This window comes from Jaculus jaculus, chromosome 13 (assembly GCF_020740685.1).
Source record: "Jaculus jaculus isolate mJacJac1 chromosome 13, mJacJac1.mat.Y.cur, whole genome shotgun sequence".
NCBI lineage: Eukaryota > Metazoa > Chordata > Mammalia > Rodentia > Dipodidae > Jaculus > Jaculus jaculus.
The window spans coordinates 23,162,045-23,176,580 of NC_059114.1; the positions used below are offsets into that span (position 1 = coordinate 23,162,045).

A 14,536-nucleotide genomic window follows, 5' to 3' on the forward strand; every position below is an offset into this window, starting at 1 on the left:
GGCTCTGCTTGCCTTTTCTGCTGCTTTTTCTCTTGAGTTTCCTCATTCTCCTGTTTCTCTTCCCCAATCCCAGGCCACAATGATGTGGTTGAGGAGGTCACCCCTTGCAGCTGGGGGCCTCTAAGGAGAGGCATGGCCAGGCCGGGCTGAGCTGGAGGAAGTGAAATCCGAAATCGGGGCAGTGGGTGGAGGCTTTGGAGAGAGGGACTGGCAAGGTGACACTTGCTGGGCCAGGGTCGAGCTTTGGGGACAGGAAGAGCTGTGATCTGACCCACACACCCCCTGGCCTGGGAAAAGAGCTTGCTTGCCATGAGTTCTGCCGAGCTGCCAGGCCTTGTTTGGGCAGTGAGACCAACTGACCTCCCACGGACAGTGGGCCTCCCCAGGGACTGGGATGCAGTGTCTGGGAGGATCCATCATAGAGATATATAAGGAAGAGAGATCCAGCCCTAGTGGGGAAAAGAGCAGGCAGAGGCTGTTGGTGGGCTGGGCATGGGACAAGCCAGGTGCCCCTGGAAAAATTGGAAGGGTTTGGAGACACTTGCTGAGCTTTATCCACAGCCCCTCCTCTGGAAGAGACGTCCTTCTGGGCCAAAGGTGAGCATTCCTGGTACTTGTGTGAGTCCTCATGAGCAACAGGGGACAGCTGGGAAGCCAGCTGGGAAGGGGCTGGCCTGAAGATGATCCAGGGTTAGGATGTGGGGCCTTCAGTGGCTCAGCTGTGGCAGAGGTGGGAACAGAAGGGTCTTAGAGGCTGAGCTTGGAGTCTCTTTGTGGCTTCTCAGGCTGAGGGCCACCCCGCTTTCCTCTGCGAAATGAGTACGAACAGGTGTGCGGTGGAGTTTTAATGAGGCGGTGTGTAAAAGGCACCTACACTGGCACCAGCTAGGAGAGGACCAGGGCTCAGTCACAGGCTGGTTGTTAGTGTCATTGTACCGTCTTCATCGTTTTTGTTACCAGCTGACATGGGGAACATCCCTGGTCAGTTCCCCTGAGTCTTTTCAGTCTTGGAGGGAGGGAGGGTGAGGTGACAGTGCTTCTGGTCTCATTCTCCTCAGCTGTCATGCGGGTGTCTACTTGTCAGGGCTTAGTAGGGAGGACAGGCTATCTTGAGGAGGGGATTGTTATCTGGTTCCTTCCGGTCCTCCCCGCTTGTCCAGCACCCCAGCCTTCTGTAGTCCGGGGCTTCTGATATGAATGGGATCTTTAAACAGCGCGGCTGTGGCAGTCAGCTTGTGTGTCTGGGCCAGCTGGTGCATGGTAGGTTGTTTTCCACCTCCAAGGTAGATTTGGGGACACAGCTAGAGACACTTGTAGGGAGGGCCCTCCTGGCTGCCAGGCTCAGGACCCTGTCCCCCCAGTGAGGGGTGAAGGGTGCTTTCCCTAACATAAAGAGCCTGATGGAGGATTCCAGGGACCACACAGGAACTAACTGCACCTCCTCTAGGCCAGTGCCACACCCTTTGCAGAGAAGGCCTTTGGGGTTCAGTTTGTGTCCTTGTGCCTTCTGAGGCTGCTTAGCCTAGCTTAAAGACCTCCTGTTGTTGTGAATCCCTGGGTGTGTCACTTAACTCCTCTGAGACAGTGAACTCGGCCTTTGTGGAAGGGTTGTAACAGTTACACAACCTGATGAGGCAGCGTGTGAGATACTTGGTACTGGTTCTGGCACTCAATGAGTTGTAATATATATCATTCTTGGTATTTATTAAAATGAGAGACCTTTCCTATTCAATTTTCACTTCTCTCTGGAATGGCACACAACTTTGAAGACAAAACTAGGCTCTGCCAGTTCCAGTGGTGAGGCACTGGGCAAGTTACCTGACAGCTCTTGGGACCTGCCCAAGGGGAACCAAGAGTCTCCACCCTCTCCAGGGTTTTTGTGTCAAGAATAAGCTTGGCAAGGAGTACAGACTGGAGCTGGGTTGGCTGTAATTACCCTCATGGTGCCACCTTGGACTTGGACCTTATTCTCTCCGAGCTATAATTCTCGTCTGAAATGGGGGTACTGAAGAATAGAGTTATTTAGAGATGAGGCATGCCCAGTGCTGGCATGTAGTTGGCACTTAATAAGTGCAAGTTACTGCTATTAATGCCTAAGTGGGGCTGGCACTTAATTGCCAAGCTGCCTGGGAAAATGGTTCCAGGGCTCCTGGGTGTTGAGCATCTCTGTCAGGAGAGTTTCTGGGGGTGCTGTTCACTTCAGTGAGACCCCATTCCCAGCTGCCTGCTCTCCCTGAGGAAACTGAGGCTGGCAGGCTGCCTGGGGAAGTGACTCAGTGAGGGCCACTTGCTGAGTCAGGTCTAACTGGACCCAAGAGCCCTGCACCCTGGCTCCTAGTTTCCAAGGGCCAGGTCCCAGGCCTGGCCTGAAGTCCTTGGCTATGTACCACTTGCTTGGGCCCCATGGCTGGGCCAAGCAGGGTCTCTTTAGTCAGTGTCCGGGGTCTCACTGCCCAGTGTGTTGCCCAGCAAGGGCAAGGGACACTTCCCCAGGGGAGCAGGTTCTCCTGGCAGTCTGCTCCACCCCAGCCGGCCCGGAAACCCAGCAGCTGAGCAGATGGCTGGAAGATTTTTCCTCCCACGCCACCCAGTCAGGGGTCGGCAGGGGGGGCTGGGCCCAGGGCTTCCTCACGAGCCAGGCCTGGAGTCCCAGGGGGCCTGTCCGGATGTGCGTCCCCTCCCCGCCAGCAGGGGGGAGCTGCTGCTGCCCAGGACAGCCCCCAGGGAGGCCTGGGAGGGAGGAAGTCTGTGCCCTGCTTGTAGGGCTGACTCATGGGGGGGGGTGCTGGACTGTGAGGGAGTTGGCAGGCCCACAGTGCAAACTCTCTGTTGGGGAGGTAGACTCTCCTTTCACACTTCACATGGATGTTGTCTCAGCAGAGTCCCAGAGAGGGTCATATGGGTGGAGGGATACCCAAGGGACAGACCGTGTCCACGCACCTTCCTGCTATGCCCACACAGCAGAGTGGAGGAGGCTTGCAGGCAGCTGTCTCCCTTTGTGGTACACCTTCTGCCAGGCTCCCTAGGCTTTGGCTTGGTGGGCATGAGCCCTAACTCCTGTGCTAACCATAGCAGTAATGACAAGGAGAAGGAGGCTGTGTCCTGGTACTCTCAGGGGCTAGTTCCCAACTCTTCCCCACCTCCAGAAGCCTACTTGGGACAGTGGCTGACCAGGATGTCAGGTGGGGACAGAAGAAGCTAGAATTGTTCTGATGGGCTCCACTGATAAATGTCTCCAGGGCAGTAGGTGACTCCAGGAGTCGCCTGAGGGCCTTACTCTTGAGATTCTGCACCCAGCTCACTGTCACTTCAGCAGGTGAAGTCATGGGTGGTGAGTCTCTCTCTGCACTCATCAAAGGGCAGAATTACTCACTACATGGGGTGATGGTTGAGCTGAGAAGCTGCTGAACCAGTCTCTGGGGTCATGGGTTGGGGGTCTCAGCTCAGAGTTGTCTCCAGCTGTCCAGCTGTCATTTTCACCAATGACTTGGCAGGGCTTCAGTGTGCGTCTCTGTGTTGGGCTGCCTGTGGCTCCTGGTGCCAGTATTGCTGGTTTTCATTGCCCATGGCAGGCCTCTGGGACACATCAGGGTCCTAAGTGAGATCACCCCTGCTGGTGGAGGTAGTAGCATGGAGCTTGCTGCCTCAGGTGTTTGTGGGAGGAGGGGACTTGAGGGTGGAGTGTCAGGATGTCCAGGTTAGCTTTTCCTCGGGCAGCTATTTCCCAGGCCATACTCAGCAGAAGATTTGGGGAAGTCCCTAGCCCCAAAGCCCAGTTTATAGGCAGGCAAGGTAGTGTCCCTTTGTAAGGGAGGAGGCTCATGAGGACAGTACTTGGGCTCCCACCCTCACAACCCATGAGACTAGTCTCTGGATGTCTGGGCCCTGCACCTAAGTCCTTGCTTTCTTCCCACATCTCTTCTGTCCTGGATCTCAGGGTAGTCACTGCCCTTCATCGGTCACACAGCATGTGTACAGTAAATGCCACAGTCTAGGCCAAGTTGTGGGAGGGGGCCGCCTTCCTGGTGCCAGTCCACCCTGACCAAAAAACCCCTCTGGTGTAGTCCCCCCACAGGCTGGGGCTGTTGCTGACCACTGGTGATTTCTGGCTGGTGGTTTCCGGCCTGGCCCCTGAGAAGGCCTTTGTTCTGGCTCCCATGGCAGCCTGGCCCAGTCAGGTTCGCTAGGCTCTGGCTTCCCAGGCATCAGCCCTGACTCCCCTGCCTGCTGCCCTCCTAACATTAGCAGTAATGACCAACGTCAGCCACTCGCTTCTCAGCAGTGCCAGCCTGCCACAGACAGTGGTTCTTAGAGTGTGCCTGCCTGGAGAGTGCCCCAAAAGCCCACAACTCCCTTTTATTTACTTGAGAGGCAGAGGGAGGGAAAGATGCAGATAGAGAGTGAATGTGCACTCCAGGGCCTCCAGTCACTGCAAATGAACTCCAGATGCATGTTCCACCTTGTGCATCTGGCTCATGTGGGTACTGGGGAATTGAACCTGGGTCCTCAGGCTTCACAGGCAAGCACCTTAACTGCTAAGCCCTCTCTCCAGAACTCCTCCTTTTTGTAGCTGGGTGGGACATGGAGACCCAGATAAGAATAGTCCTCCCGTGCACTGTGAGAATAGGCTGGGGCGTAGGCGGCTCTGGGGCCATTGGGATGGGGGTCCCATAGGCGTCCCTGGAGTTCCACTTGGGAGTTGGGAGCATGACCTGAGACTAGAGCACCAGCCAGCCTTGCCCAACCCCAGGGGTGCATTCATTCATACAGCTGGTGCTTCAGGGAGACCAACTCAGTGAGCCCCAGGGAGTGGCAGGCACATTCCAGAGTCGGGGATGGACAGAAAGCAGTGTTGCTTCCATCTGTGCCAGTGCTCCCAGCTCTGTCCTCTCCAGGACCTTGGGCACGCCCCACCTCCCATGCCTTTATTTCCCCATGTGGGCCCAAAGACAGGCTGCTCCTTTGGTAGGCATTAAAGGAGTGAATGTGTACAGTGTGGGGGTGGGGTGGCAGAACAAGCCTGAATGGAGTCTTTTTTTTTTTTTTTTTTTTGAGGCACACACAACAGACTGGCCTTTTTTTTTTTTATGGGAGAAAGAGAGAGAGAGAGACTTGTCATGCCAGGGCCTCCAGCCACTGCAGTCGAAGTCCAGACGCATGCGCCACCTTGTGTGCATGTGCAAGCCTTGTGCACTTGTGTCTCCTTATGTGTCTGTGGGATCTGGAGAATTGAACGTAGGTCTTTAGGCTTTGCAGGCAAGTGCCTTAACTGCTAAACCATGTCTCCAGCCTGAGTCTTTTGTTTTATTGTGAGTGGTTGTGCTTCCTGCCACCCATGTCCCCATGATGTTTTCGAACCCGTTGGTAGACTTGGTGATTCCTGACTCAAGCAGTAGCTCTGCCCTTCATGTCACCCAGGGAGCTGCGTTTGAACTCTGGTCAGGAACTGTGGGGTGGGAGCTGCACCCCAGGACTCCTTGAAGCTGAGAGTCTGTCTCTGCAAAAGCGGTCAGAACAGTGCTCGTGTGGTGGGTGCACAGCCAGTGTCACCCCTCTTAAGGGACATCAGAGCGGATTGCCTGCCCTGGCATCAACAGCAGGGAGTACGGAAGGCCCTGCAGGGTTTGGGCTCCTTGACCCAGGGCGAACAGGGACAGAATCCAGCAAAGGGATCGGTATGGACAGAGAGGGCAGTGGCTGATGGGTGATACTGGTTACTGTGCATTTATGTCGAGAAGTTCATTCCGGAACTAGGGATGGGAAGCAGTGGGTATAGTACTTGCCTAGCGTGCACCCAGCCCCAGCACAACACGAGCTGGGTGCGGTGGAATTGGGGCGGTAGGTCAGGTCATAGGTAGCTACATAAAGGGTTTGAGTTCAGATGGTTCAGTGGTTGGTCTGGGTTCAATTCCCTGGTACCTAGGTAAAAGCCCGATGCACAAACTGGTACATGTGTCTGGAGTTTGTTTTTAGTGGCTAGAGGTCCTGGTGCTCCCTTTCTGTCTCTCAATAAATAAATTTTTAAAAATCATCAAAATTAAAATTAAGAGAAAAAGAGTTCCAGCTGAGGACCCACTGGCATTTTAAATGTCTGCGTTCATTGTTGTGTGGCTTACACAGAAGGCCCATTCATCCAGAAATGAGTGAGGGAAAGGGTGGAGGTGGCTCTTGTACCCTGGCCCTTGTGGACCTGTAGCCTGTGTACTTGACCGCTGTCCTGCCTATGAGGGGAGGCCCTGGAAGACCCCATCCATGCAGGGTGTGCTACAGGGATCCGGGTCCTGAAGAGCAGGTGCGGCTGTGTGTCCCCTGTGGGGCCCAGGCCTGGCCAGGCTTAGGAAGGAGCAGATACTAATACGTAACAGCAAGTGTTGGAGCCCTTCAGCTCCAAGGGCTGGGAGGTGGTATGTGACTGTCATTTTGATTTTCTTGTGTCTAAGGATGCTTTCTCAGCTAGCCAGGAATAGACCAGATTCCCCTAGTTGGGTTGAACAGGCATGCATCTGCCTGTCCAAAAGGCCCCATCAGGATAGGCCCTCGCTTCATACCCTTTGTGAGTCTTGCCAATTTAGTCCTTTTTATTTGTCTCATTTTTAGTGCGGGGACATCAATAATTGTCTCTGTGACATTGAAATGAAAATAGCGGCCAACCTACACTGAGCTGCCTCTTGGTCCTAACCCTTCCCTTCTGTTAGCTCACACACTGTTTGTAGTTCTCCTGAGAGGCCAAGGGGAGGTTTCGCCCTTGATAGGAGAGAAACTGAGGAAGAGAACAAGATAACCAGGCATGGAGCTAGTGAGAAGTTCTAGAATCCTTGTCCTTACCCATGTTTTCTAGAGATAGGTAATAGCTGCTTGGGTAACTTCTCTGTACCTCAGATTTGGTTCCTTCCCAGTCTCCAGTGTTTTGGGTTGGGCCTGCCCCTGCAAAGCCTTTCTGTTACTGTGCGCATAAAAACTGCAGTTTGAAAATAACCTGTTTCTTGCTTTATGGGCTCATGTTAAAAGGATCAGTGCACTGTTACATGGTTTGCTCTCCAGGTATGTCGTGCCTTGGAGCGCTCCTGGAGGTGGAGCCCATTCACTATAGACAGGTGCAGTTTCCCTCTGTTGTCCAGCTTTACTCACTTGGCATCTAGCTTGTGACTGTTTCTCTATTATAAACTCTGGTGGGAACCGTCTTGCAAGCATACCTCTGTTGTATGCACCAGTTTGTCTTTTATAAATGAGATATGGGGGCCTGGAGAGAAGGCTTAATTGGTTAAGGCACTTTCCTGAGAAGCCTAAGGACCCAAGTTTTGATTCCCCAGAACCTATGTAAGCTAGATGTGCATGGTGGCGCATGCGTCTGTGGAGTTTATTTGCAGTGTTGGTTAGAGGCATTTGCAGTGGCTGGAGGCCCTGGCACAGCCATTCATTTTCTCTCTCTCTCATAAATAAATAAATAAATAAATAGGTAAAATGTATTTTTGTTTCTGGTTTTTCGAGGTAGGGTCTCTCACTCTAGCCCAGACTGACCTGGAATTAACTATGTAGTCTCAGGGTGGCCTCGAACTCAAGGTGATCCTCCTACCTCTGCCTCCAGAGTGCTAGGATTAAAGACATGCACCACCACACCTGGCTAAAACGTCTTTATTTTTTTTAAATAAATAAATAAATATATACATATGTATTTAATTATTTATTTATTTATAAGAGAGAAAGAGACAGAGAAAAAAAGAGAATGGGCACACCAGGGCCTCTAGCCACTGCATACGAACTCCAGACACATGTGCTTATGTGGGTCCTGGGGAATTGAACCCGGGCCCTTAAGCTTTGCAGGCAAATGCATAACTGCTAAACTGTTACTCCAGTCCCCTAAATATATGTATTTAAAATATTTATTTATTTGAGAGAAAGAAAAAGGGGGAGAGAGAGAATGGGCACGCCAGGGCCTCCAGCCACTGCAACTGAACTCCATTTGCATGTACCCCCTTGTGCATCTGACTTACATGGATCCTGGAGAATTGAACTGAGATCCTTTGGCTTTTGCAGTCAAATGCCTTAACCACTAAGCTACCTCTTCAGCCCTTTTTGAAAAAATTAATTAATTTATATTTTTGGATTTTCAAGGTAGGGTCTCACTCTAGTCAGGAACCAAATCTGAATCCAAATCTGGAATTCACTGTGAAATTCATCTGTTGTTTGCAGCAGCAAGAGGTCCTGGCGCACCCATCTCCCCTATAAATAAATAAATACATTTAAAAAAATGGTATTATGGATTTATAATTGGTCTTGCCAGATTATTTTCCAACCTTTCACAGATAGAGAAGTGCCTATTCCTCCACATCTGCACCAGCACTGGGTGTTAGTGGTAATTTAATTTTTTTATGATGTGTGAATAATTTGTACCTGTGGCAGTTTGAAGAACAGTAGTCCTCCTTCTCCAATGTTCAGTAACATGTGATCACCCACATCCCAAAATACTAAATGGAAAGTTACCGGAAAACCCCTGGGGAAACACACACACACCTATTTATTTAATTAAATTTTTAATTTATGCAGTGCTGGGGATTGAACTGAGGGCCTCGAGCCTGATACTATGCAAGTACTCTACCACTAGGCTGTATTTGCTACTCTCAAAACCTCTGGAGTATGTGTGTGTTTTTGTGTGTGTGTTTGGTTTTTTTGAGATAGGGTCTCACTGTAGTCCAGGCTGACCTGGAATTCACTATGTAGTCTCAGGGTGGCCTTGAATTCACAACGATTCTCCTCCCTCCTCCTTCCTGAGTGCTGGGAGTAAAGGTGTGCGCCACCAGGTCTTGCAGAACCTTTGGATTTTCTTTGGCTCTTACTTGCCTCAGTAATGTGATAAAGGATTCAGGCTGGGTAAGACTCCTCTCTTGGTCACCTCACCCATGTGATTGCTCTACCCTCTGCCTATCTAGTTCCTGGCGCCTGGGCTGGGTTTCAGCTGTGCTTGGAGTCTTGGGGTGGGAGGACCATGCTGTGGATATCCAGCCAGCGGTGTGCTCATGCCCTTCCTCTGTCTTTCAGCCTGGCTACCCCGCCTCACTCTCCGCCATGAATGGGCCCACCCTGCAGCCCCCTGCGGCCTGCTGTGCGTCGTCCTCGGCCCCCGCGTCGCCGTCCTCGTCGCCGTCGCCGCGGGGCTGGAGCGAGTTCTGCGAGCTGCACGCGGCCGCCGCCGCCCGGGAGCTGGCCCGCCAGTACTGGCTGTTCGCGCGCCAGCACCCGCAGCACGCGCCGCTGCGCGCCGAGCTCGTGTCGCTGCAGTTCACCGACCTCTTCCAGCGCTACTTCTGCCGCGAGGTGCGCGAGGGCCACGGGCACGGCCAGCCGGGCCGCGACTACCGTGACACGGGCCGGGGACCGTCGACCAAGGCCACTGCCTGCTGCGGCCCGGGCCCCGCCGCAGGCCTGCCCAAGTCCCGCAGCTCCGAGGAGCTGGCCCCGCCGCGGCCCCACTGCGCCTTCCAGCACCTGCGCCGCAGCCTGCGCCACATCTTCCGCCGCCGCTCGGCTGGGGAGCTGCCCGCCACCTCCAGCGCCACCGAAGCCAGCGACTCTCCCGCCAGGCCCGGCCTGGCCCGGAAGCTGCTGCCCTGGAGCCTGGCTCGAGAGCCACCGCCGATCGAGGCCCTCAAGGAGGCCACTCTGCGGTACAGCCTGGCCGACGAGGCATCCATGGACAGTGGCGCGCGCTGGCAGCGGGGGAGACTGACACTGCGCCGGTCTCCTGGCCGGGACTGCACGCTGGAGCTCTTCGACCCGCCCAAGGTAGGCACCCGGGCCCACTACTGAGCCAGCTTGCCATTCTTGGTGGGAAGAGCTAGGCAGTGAGGTATGATGATGACAGTTTCCCAAAGAAAGCCCTTTTCAGCTAAGAGCATTTTATCTTGGAGTTGTGGGGAACAGGAAAGCCTCACGTTCTTTGTCTTCCACACCTGCATCATCTCATGTGCCTTGTGCAGCTGTCCATCCAGGGCCCCTTTTTCTGCGCCACCACATTAGGTCCAGTTGCAAACTCTGCATACCTCTCTGAGTTGGGCAATTTCTGATGACCTTGATAGCTTCCAGGAGCGGTGGTCAAGGATTCCAGAGGGACCAGAGACACCTTTTGTTTTCATTCACCTGGCAGGTACATGCAGGCTTTGGACAGTTGATTCAGAGTGCGTGAAGATCTTGATACAGCTGTATGGAGCTTTTATTTCTAAAGGGTTCAAAACTGTGGAACTCCTAGCAGTTCACCCATTTCATCCACGTCAGATTCTCCCTTCTCGTGTTTAAAGACTTCATCTCCTGGGCAGTCTGCTGCACCGTTGGCTATACTCCCCTGTGCTCCAGCAGCCACAGAACCCCATCTGAGTGGGGTGCGGTGTGCTGGCAGTTCACATGGATTCTTTTCCTTCTCTGTGGACTTTGTCCTTTGAAGGGCCTCCCTGCAGGACGAGCATCTGCCATGTGAGCCCAATCTTCAGGTGTTCCTGGTCAGGGTAGTGGAGACAGGTGGTCACTGAGTGGACAGATATTTTTGGACTGGAGAGGACAGGGTGATGAATTGTCCATCAGTCCTCTAAAGGAAAGGAACTGTGGTCACTGTGAGAATGGTCCAGGGGCTTGTCAGAGTTCTCTCCTTGAAGTGACTTTTCCAAATTTCGCTGTAGTCTCATACAACCCTGAACCTGTGTTGACCAAGTGACCCAGCCACCAGGGCCCTCTGCACGTCCCCATGCCAGCACTCCATACCTGTTCCTGCCTACTGTCTTCATGGCTTGGATATGTAGGTAGGGTCTCACTCTGGCTCAGGCTGACCTGGAATTCACTATGTAGTCTCAGGGTGGCCTTGAACTCACAGCAATCCTCCTACCTCAGGCTCAGGAGTGCTAGGATTAAAGGCGTGCTCGTCTCTGTTCTTGCATGACACCATATGTCACCTTGGCAGGCTCCTGGTGTCCACATCATATTTTCAGTTGAAGGTGTTGTGTGCTTCTGGCTGCATCCCATTTGAGTCTACAGCGCTGCTCTCCTGCCACTGCCCACAGTTAATTTACCTCATCACGTGCTAAGGAATGCTTAGCACTTTGGATTTTTGTTTCTTAGAGATGGTCTTGCTGTAGAGCCCAGGTTGCCTTGAATTCACCATCCTCCTGCCTCAGCCTCCCAGGTCCTGGGATAATTAGTGCTTTCTTGGGGACTTTTACTTTTGAGAGGTGCAGTGACATTTGCATATAGCTCTATTTAGAGAAACATGCTTTCATTACTCTTGGGTGATTTCTGGAAACAGTGTTCAGGATGATACCATAATGTATGCTTAGCCTTTTTCCAAAGAGGCTGTCCGGGTATATGACCCCAGCAGCAGGAGGTAAGGGCCCTTGACTCCACAGCCTCACCAGCACTTGGAGTTAGTCAGTACAGCTGTTCTGGTGAGTGTGCACCATTGTGTCCCAGCGTAGGTCAGATGGGTGTGCACTGGTGTCCCCGGGTTTAGTTCAGGTGAGTGTGCACTGGTGTCCCCGGGTTTCCTTTATGTCTTTGAAAATGTCTACATTTACTGGCCAAAGGGGTTTATTTTGGTGAGTTGCCTTTGACAAAGCATGCTGACGTTTCTTGTGCTGCAATGTCTTGGTACTTTGTGGGCTGACTTCTATGTGTGATATGTTCGTGGGTATGAGGGATGGCATGCATAAGCATCGTGCACATGTGATGGTCGGAGGACAACCCTGGGTGGAGTTCTTGACTTCTACCTTGTGTTTTGTCTTTTGTTTTTCTCTGGTGTTTCGAGGTAGGGTCTCACTCTGGCCCAGGTCAACCTGGAATTCACTATGGAATCTCGGTGACTTCTAACTCAGGGCGATCCTCCTACCATGTGCTGGGATGAAAGGCTGCACAACCGGGCTTGTCTTTGGAGTCAGGGTTTCTCATGGTTCTCTGCTGCGCCTGCCAAGCCAGTTGTGCTTGGAGCTTCCAGGAGATTTTCCTGCCTCTGCCTCCCATCTTGCCCTAGGTGTGCTGGGATTACAGATTTTGGGACTGTGGTCTCAGGCTTTTACGTGGATTCTGGGGATCTGCACTCGGGTCTTCATGCTTCCATGGCAAGTGCTTTATCCACTAAGATAGATGAACAAATAGGGGCTGGAGAGATGGCTTAGCAGTTAGGGCATTTGTCTGCAAAGCCAAAGGATCCTGGTTTGACTCTCCAGGACCCACCTAAGCCAGATACACAAGGTTTCACATGCTTCTGGAGGCCCTTTGCAGTGGCTAGAGGTCCTGGCATGCCCATTTTCTCTCCCTACCTCTCAAATAAATAAATAAATAAAATATATTAAAAATGAGATCAATTGATCGATAAAATAGATGGTAGAATATGGGTGCACCAGGGTCTCTTACACTGCAAACACACTCTAAGTGCATGATGAGTCCAGGCATGATGATGCCTACCTGTCATCCCAGCACTCAAGAGGCCAAGGCAGGAGGATTGCAAGTTCAAGGCCAGCCTGGACGACTGTGTGAGAGCCTGTCTCAAAAAAATAAATTCTTAGTCAGGCGTGGTGGCACATGCCTTTAATCCCCCCACTTGGGAGGCAGAGGTAGGAGGATTGCCATGAGTTCGAGGCCACCCTGAGACTCCATAGTGAATTCCAGATCCGCCCGGTCCAGAGTGAAACCATACCTTGAAAAACCAAAAGAGAGAAAAAAAAAAAAAAAGACAGAAATTCTTGGGCTGGAGAGATGGCTTAGCAGTTAATGTACTTGCCTGCAAAGCCTAATGACCCAGGTTCGATTCCCCAGTATCCATGTAAAACCAGATGCACAAAGGGCACATGCATCTGGAATTTGTTTACAGTGGCTGAGGGCCCTGGCTTGCCCATTCTCTCTGTTTCTTCTCTCTCTCTCCTTGCAAATAAATAAACAAAAACATTTAAGGAAATGCCAGGCATAGTGGCGCACACCTTTAATCCCAGCACGCGGGAGGCAGATGTAGGAGGATTACCATGAGTTCAAGGCCACCCTGAGACTACATAGTGAATTTCAGGTCAGCCTGGGCTAGAGTGGAACCCTACCTTAAAAAAAAAAAAAAAACAAGAAAAAAAGAAAAAAAAATTCTCTGCAATGTGTGGTGGCACATGCTTTTAGTCCTAGCACTCCAGAGCCAGAGGTAGAGTTCAAGGGCAGCCTGAGAGTACATACTGAATTCCAGGTCAGCCTGGACTAGAGCAAAACCCTACCTCAATTAAAAAAAAAAAAAAAAAAAAAAAAAAAGGAAAGAACAAAAAGAAATACTTGAAACTGTATAGGAATGGCACCAATATCTAATAACTGGTCTTATCCGTGTGAGCTTATATATAGAGTTCTGGCCCCTATAAAATGTAACTTTGAAAAACTGCCCCTGTAGCAGGAAACTGTTAAATGGAGCTGGCTTTGAAAGGCGATTCAGCTCCCTTTCTGTCTGTTAGCCTCAGTTGGTCCTCTCTGCAGTCCCTTCTCCGGGATCAGTGGCTGGCGAAGGTAACTGTTGGTGGCGCCGTGTGGTGGTATGGATGGTGACTATAGACTTTGGGGCTGAGAACACAAGTGACCTGGCTGGAAGATGCCATCAAGACCTGCTGGAGTCCTGTAGCTCTGCACCTCCCTAGGCGACTAGGCCTATGGCTGCCAGTCCTGAGGGCACAGCCCAAGATGTTGTCTGGAGTATCTGTATCAAGCAAGGAGCCTGGTGGTGTCTTCCAGCTTCAAGGCACAGGTCACGCCAAGCTCAGGCCATATTGCTTCAGTGAGGCAAAGTCAGGAGCAGGGGTGTCCTGGGTGCCTGGTCTTTGTGGTGTATGTGCCAGGTGCTGGGCCTTGACCTCTGATTGGTCTGGCTGTGGGAACACAGGGGTGGAGCTTGGAGTCACACTTGAGTGCTGTCCCTTGGGTGGCTTGGGGGAAGGGCCCAGTGCCAGACCAGCAAGAGCCTTGAAGTACAGAGGTTCAGGAAAGCCTATGTCTTCCCTGGCCCAAGGGTCAGCTCAGCCTCACAAGCTGGTTTCCTGCTCCCCACTGGCCGGCTCTGACCTTAACCTTCCTACTTCCCATGTGGAGTGTCAGTCTTCTCATAGTGAGGAAGGTATGGCGGCAGTGGACTGCTGTGGTACGTGTGCTCGGGTGGCCACGGCCCCTCTGTGCAGCTGAAGAGATACCTACAGCTATACGACGTCAAGAGACGAGCAGAGGCATCACTGGCTTCTGGTTTCAGTGGTGACCCACAGCTGCCAGGAGCTGGGGTGCTCTTCCCAGACAGGTTTGACTCTCAGGAGAAGGTGGGTGGCCCCCAGTGGGATATGACCAGGGAAGGCTCCTCCGCAGGACTTCCTGGTCTCGAGATCTGGGTGGATAAATTCCAGGCTGAGGACTGGCAGGTGCAGAGGCCCCCCCCGGAGGGGGGGACCCGAGTCCCCTGGGGAAAGTGCCTCTCAAATGTGGGTGTTCCATATAGCAGGCCTCGTCAACCTGGCCTCTCTGGTCTATATGACAGCTCTTGAAGAACTGCTGC

The 14,536-nt window shown here is 52.4% G+C and overlaps 1 protein-coding gene across 1 annotated transcript in view; it reads left to right on the top strand.

Moving 5' to 3' along the window:
* Nucleotides 1–474: 474 nt before the first annotated feature.
* Sh2b3 (SH2B adaptor protein 3) overlaps nt 475–14,536 on the top strand; it is a 29,888-nt gene continuing 15,826 nt past the window's right edge. The window contains exons 1-2 of the mRNA XM_045132925.1: nt 475–597; nt 9,037–9,780. Coding sequence (XP_044988860.1) covers nt 493–597; nt 9,037–9,780 — 849 coding nt within the window. The 5' untranslated portion in view covers nt 475–492. The remainder of the gene's footprint in view (nt 598–9,036; nt 9,781–14,536) is intronic.